We start from the raw sequence: 5,500 nt of genomic DNA on the forward strand, positions 1-5,500 counted from the left end.
AGAGCATTAACTTACAGACTACAATGTTTGCAAAACGATTCAACAGTTTATTGCTTGGAGTAAGACCAGCTGTCCCTGTGTGGTCACTCTCACCACTGTCCAACATCTATGAACAAGAATAACATATGAAGCAAAAGAGTTTATGAGAATACAATGAAAAATAAAATACTTCTTACCATAAATTGATTCTTAAATCCCTCATTCCCTTTAGCATGTCCATTAGCAACAAATTCTCCAAACTGTCTCACAGGTATTAAGTTTTTACCACTTTTAACAGCCGAGGTGCCATTACTTGGCATCCTCCTGGCCCCTTCCACTGCAACTGTGAGTACAACTTGTTGACTAACTGTTCCAGCATCATTGTTAGCAACAAAACGATATGTTCCTTTATGTTTCTCCTCAACACTCACTAGCAGTAGGCTACCATCTCCTCTCAGCTCATGAGCATAATCATCAGTCACTAGGTCTCCATTATGATACCAATTGAAAGATGGTTTTGATGTATCTTTAACTTTTACTTTCAAAAGAACCTGACAACCTTCCTCAGTTGTCATATTACTAGGGAACTCTTCTATCACTGGCTTTTTAGGTTTCATTACTGTACTGTAGGTAGCCTCTTCAATTCTTTCTACTGTAATAAGAAAAATTGAAGAAAATAAAAATTTGTGTAAACACAATGGTAACATGTTCATACAAATGCATGCTGCTTGCATTATTTATGAATATAAATAAATAGTGCAAAAACTCCACTTACATCCAATTTCTTCATACCCTGCTTCATTATTACTATTTCTGCATGTACTATAGTATACAGTAGCTTCAGGTTTATTTGTCGAAGTATTTTTAGAAACTATGTCAATATCATTACTGCCTCTTCTTTTTCTGTTTTGTAATCATATTAGTACACAACTTATTTTAAGACTCACTTTAATACATTAACTACTACAATGATGGTTATTGTCACTATTAACACTAGTATGCACACAACTGCCCCAATAACTATGAAAATAACTGAGCTTCCATTAGCAGCATCTGTGAGATAACATACAATAATGCCTAATTAAAAAATGATTAGTAAATTACCTGATGTTGATGTTGGTATATCAGCTGGTTGTATTGGTTGAGTCCTCTCCCCTTCATAAATGACTCCATTAACAGTAAATGATATAGATATAGAAAACAAGTAGTTTAGATTAGGATCTAATCCTCCTATTAGACCTTCAGTAGTACCACCTGGGAATACTCTCATTCCTGTCTCTACTTGTCTCTTTTTTCTTGAGGAGCTACTGGTTGACTCATAATAGACAGTATAATGACTAGCTCTAAGAATTAAATTCCACTCAGCCCTCACTGCTGTAGAATTGAGCTTTGTTACAGAAAACATTTCAAGGACAACTAAAATAAAATATAATTAAACTTATTGTGACACTAATTTTTTTACATATTTGAGCAGTAATATATTCTCTATCAGTCCATTCTCCTGGTCCAATACTAGTATATGCTCTCACTCCAATAGTATAACTAGTATTAGGTATTAATCCTACTATACTGTATATAGTGTCAGTAGTGTTAGTTATAGTGTATGAACCAGTACTGGTAGACTCTCTATATCTTATCTCATATACTGTAATGATACCATTAGGTATTGTAGGAGGATTCCATACAATATTAATTGCATCTGGGTTTTTTCCATGTCTTAGATCAGATATCACACCAGGAACTGTGTTAAGATCATGTTAACTAATCAATATCTCATTGACTTACTTGATTCAGGAGTTAATTGTATTTCTTGTCTAGCTGGTCCATTCATATTATAATTATAAGGTATTATACTCACAGTATAGTTAGTATATGGTATTAATCCTCTGAGATTATACATTCTGTTGTCTCCTCCAGTGATATTAACAGTATAACTAGTGTTTGAAGTGATGTTAGTGTATGTGAGGTAGTATCCAGTGATTGGTCCTTTCCTTCCATTGCAAGGTACTTCATCCCATGAGACAGTCATTGACACTGACTCTACTGATGAAAGTATAATATCACCCACTAATGCAGTAGGGGCTAGATTAGTAATGAAAAGGACAGATAACTACCCATAACAATTATTATCTTACCAGTTGAAAGTGTTTTAGCTGAAAAATCTGTAGTCAGTTCAACTGTAATGTCATATACTCCAATAAGATCAAAGGTACATTGACTGTAAGGAGGTATACCAGTTGAAGTATGTGGTGATGAAACTGATGCTTCACTAGTACCCACTTTTGATGATTCACATACTCTCCTACAATCCCTAACAATATTATAACTAATTGGTACTACAGCAGTTGGTGGACTCCAGGTTAATGTAATGGAAGTACTTGTAATTAATGTAGCTACTAAGACAGTAACTGCTGGATCACCTAAAGGAAAAAATACTAACGTTTTTATTGATATGATAACTTACTAATTGTTAACATAACTGAAGCATTACCACTAAGTAGAGAAGCTGATCCATAAGATGCTACATAAAAAGTGTATGCAATCCCTCGAAACAATCCTGATGTTATATTGAATGTTATTGAAACAGTAGTGCCTACACTAACAGGAGATAAAGTTTGGGGTTTACTGAAGACCTCATAGCTAGTAGCTCCTGATACAGTAGACCAGGAGAGTCTTACATGAGCTAAACCAATACTTAATCTTGTAGCAGTTAAACCAGTTGGAGCATCAGATACTGAAAAATATCATTATGGATTGCAATAACTAACACTAACCTAATATATTCAATGATGAAGTACTATTAGCTGCATCAGGACCACTATCATCATTAGTACTACCATTAATTACTCTGTCATTAGATACAGTACACTGATAGTTACCAGCTTCAGTCAAGTTTGTTACTGTCACTCTTGTAACTGATCCTGGTCCATTCACTATCACACGAGACAGTTCAGTAGATATTCCAGTCCCATTCACTGAACAACTGACAGTAGTAGGAGGACCATCAGAGACATTGAAACTGAGACTGAAGACTGGAGGAGCAACTAAACTACCAGTGGAGAGGAGAGAGAACTGCATAGTAGGATCAGCATCAGGACCATCTGTAAAAGAAGTACATTAATTATAGTCTATATTCATCACATACCATTGTTATTGTATCCAGTATCAGTATATACTCCAACCACTAGTGTTTGATTCACTCCATTCTCATCAGGAATAATACACTTGTATAAACCTTCGTATCCTGATAGCTCATCTCTTCTAGCTAGTGAAATCTGACCAAAGAATTTCTCACTGTACACTGGTCCAGGAGCTGATGGATCAGTTAAGGGTCCATCAAATAAAGGTACTTCAGTTCCATTAGGATAATACCACACTCTAGTAGTATCACTAGGGTTAGCACTCTGACACCACAGAGCATCATTGATACTATCATTATTCTGATCATCATCATAAAACTGGCTAGCATAAATCATAGAGTAATCAGGTATTGACCTATCCTCATAAGGTAGATAGAGTTGAACACCTGCATGCAAAGGTTACATGACATTTATATCTATTAGAAACATTCTGCTTTATTTTACCATTGCTAGGGGCGCTAGTAATTGGGACTAGTCCTTGAGCTCGCACAAGTGACAGTAGACACCACACAATAGTAACAAAATAGATATAATTTGATGTCAAGCTGCTCATCTTGTAACTACTGATTTGCTGTGGTCAAGTTGTTTTTGTGTATACACTTTTACAATAAAAACATAATAGCACAATTAGGGAAGTGTATGTATAATTTTAATAAAAAACACAATAAACTGTAGTTACAAAAACATTTTTAACCTGTTACTGTAAAAGCATACTGACAGTACATAAGAACACACCAGTTCAACCCTCCCTTTAATGGGCTCCTGAACACACAAAAAGTACTTCTAAGTAGTGAAATTTGAATAAGTCTCAAATGAATCCAAGTAGGTCAGCACAATCTGAAATATCCCTTGATATTGTTGCTAAAATACAAAAAAAATTAATTTTTATTCCTATAATTGATTTCACCACCTTGCAAAAAAAACTGGATTTTATTAAGACTTATAGAGGCTTTCTCTACCTTCTAATGCTTCTAGAGAAGTCTTTAGACAGCATCTCTATGTTGTCTTGCTGTTAGAAAGCTCTTCACTTTGTCCCAAGTTTAAGCCGCCATTTTGTTTGCCGTGACCACACCCACTACGTAAAGGAGCGTGGGCGGGTGGTTGCTAAGGCTTATGAATTTTGTTATTTCTCCAATACAACATGTATAGAAGAAATGTAAGTGTGGACATACAAATATATTATATGTATAGGTTATACACCGAGGTAGAGGTTTCTATGGTATTTATTAACCGAGCGACGCAGTCGCGAGGTTAATAAATGCCATAGAAACCGATACCAAGGTGTATAACCAACTTCTACCATGACACTTGAAAAACAACTACCAGCTGCTGATAATAAGACCACAGTTGACATACATACAACATATCTAACAGGCTAGGCCAGTAAAGAATCAACCAAACTTGACAAATGGACTAATAAGAGCATAAGCGTAGAGTACCAAACTGCCAATCAATTAATTATTTAACGAGATAGATTTATATTTTTACGAGCTAGGTTAATATGAAAAATAATTGACCTCCAATACTGCAATCTGATTAGTCAATCACAAGGTGGCATGGTAGAAATATAAATATAAGAGCTCGAAGCGGGTAGTGGTCCATACAAGAAGATAGCGGATGGAGAACTGGATGGCTCCCACTAAAGCTGCTGAACACTGTAATTGTATAAACACGTGGTCTTATTGTCATAGCAACAATCAATTGGTTTCCATGGTATTTAATTGAACCTTTTTATTAGTTTTTATTATCGCGAAAATAAGCAGCCGCAAATATATCCCGACCTACGGTATATAATATATATATATATATATATATACATACATACATACATACAAACATCGCACGTGGGTGAAATCAATTATAGGAATTGAACGACCTGGGGGCTACGCCCCCAGGTCGTTAAAAAACTAAAATGCCCAAAAAATTATGATACTTACAACAGTCTGTACACTGCCTGGTTTTTGAATACGTTGACTTTTGAGTACTTGAAATACATCAATGACTCCTTCAGTTTTACATTTATTAATTGTTGTAGCAGCTGCACAAAACATTGCTGAACGACCAACTGTATCACTATAAAGAAGGAAATTGAAATTAGTATTTAATCAGATTTCTTTCTCACCTGCAGTGTACTACAATGCTTGTGTTTCCTCTCTTCCTTTGTGTTCTGTACATTTCTTCCATTATCATTAAAATAGTCTGAGGATTCTTCACTTCTCCAGTTGAATCCCAGTTTGTTACCTGAAACTGTGTTACACTTTGCTTAGCACCAGTCTAAACAAATCAAATGAAACTATACTTGCATGTATGCTATCTTACATTAGTATTTTTAACTTCAAATTTCCTTTCAATGTATCTATTACTTGTGTTTTCCTTGAGTA

At 35.1% G+C, this 5,500-nt stretch overlaps 2 protein-coding genes across 2 annotated transcripts in view; both read right to left on the reverse strand.

Annotated features, from left to right (window-relative positions):
• LOC105313782 (uncharacterized) overlaps positions 1–1,795 on the reverse strand; it is a 3,893-nt gene extending 2,098 nt beyond the window's left edge. The window contains exons 1-7 of the mRNA XM_011407482.2: positions 1,765–1,795; positions 1,442–1,720; positions 1,084–1,395; positions 927–1,032; positions 755–882; positions 177–631; positions 16–106 (exon numbers count right to left, since the gene is read on the reverse strand). Coding sequence (XP_011405784.2) covers positions 16–106; positions 177–631; positions 755–882; positions 927–1,032; positions 1,084–1,384 — 1,081 coding nt within the window. The 5' untranslated portion in view covers positions 1,385–1,395; positions 1,442–1,720; positions 1,765–1,795. The remainder of the gene's footprint in view (positions 1–15; positions 107–176; positions 632–754; positions 883–926; positions 1,033–1,083; positions 1,396–1,441; positions 1,721–1,764) is intronic.
• Positions 1,796–3,858: 2,063 nt separating this feature from the next.
• On the reverse strand, positions 3,859–5,494 carry LOC109584314 (receptor-type tyrosine-protein phosphatase alpha-like). Its single transcript, XM_020000006.1, has 4 exons — positions 5,439–5,494; positions 5,242–5,393; positions 5,057–5,192; positions 3,859–3,980 (listed from the first exon to the last, which is right to left on the reverse strand). Exons 2-4 carry the CDS (start codon positions 5,307–5,309, stop codon positions 3,903–3,905), a joined length of 282 nt encoding a protein of 93 aa, XP_019855565.1. The 5' UTR covers positions 5,310–5,393; positions 5,439–5,494; the 3' UTR covers positions 3,859–3,902.
• Between the last annotated feature and the right edge of the window lie 6 nt (positions 5,495–5,500).

This window comes from Amphimedon queenslandica, unplaced genomic scaffold (assembly GCF_000090795.2).
Source record: "Amphimedon queenslandica unplaced genomic scaffold, v1.1 AMPQUscaffold_13222, whole genome shotgun sequence".
NCBI lineage: Eukaryota > Metazoa > Porifera > Demospongiae > Haplosclerida > Niphatidae > Amphimedon > Amphimedon queenslandica.

Coding starts and splice junctions, on each gene's coding strand:
- LOC109584314 (XM_020000006.1), bottom strand. CDS start 5,309: ATGATAATGGAAGAAATGTACAGAACACAAAGGAAGAGAGGAAACACA. Junction 5,193..5,241: donor AGCATTGTAGTACACTGCAG/GTGAGAAAGAAA, acceptor CCTTCTTTATAG/TGATACAGTTGGTCGTTCAG. Junction 3,981..5,056: donor CAGGCAGTGTACAGACTGTT/GTAAGTATCATA, acceptor TTTGTATTTTAG/CAACAATATCAAGGGATATT.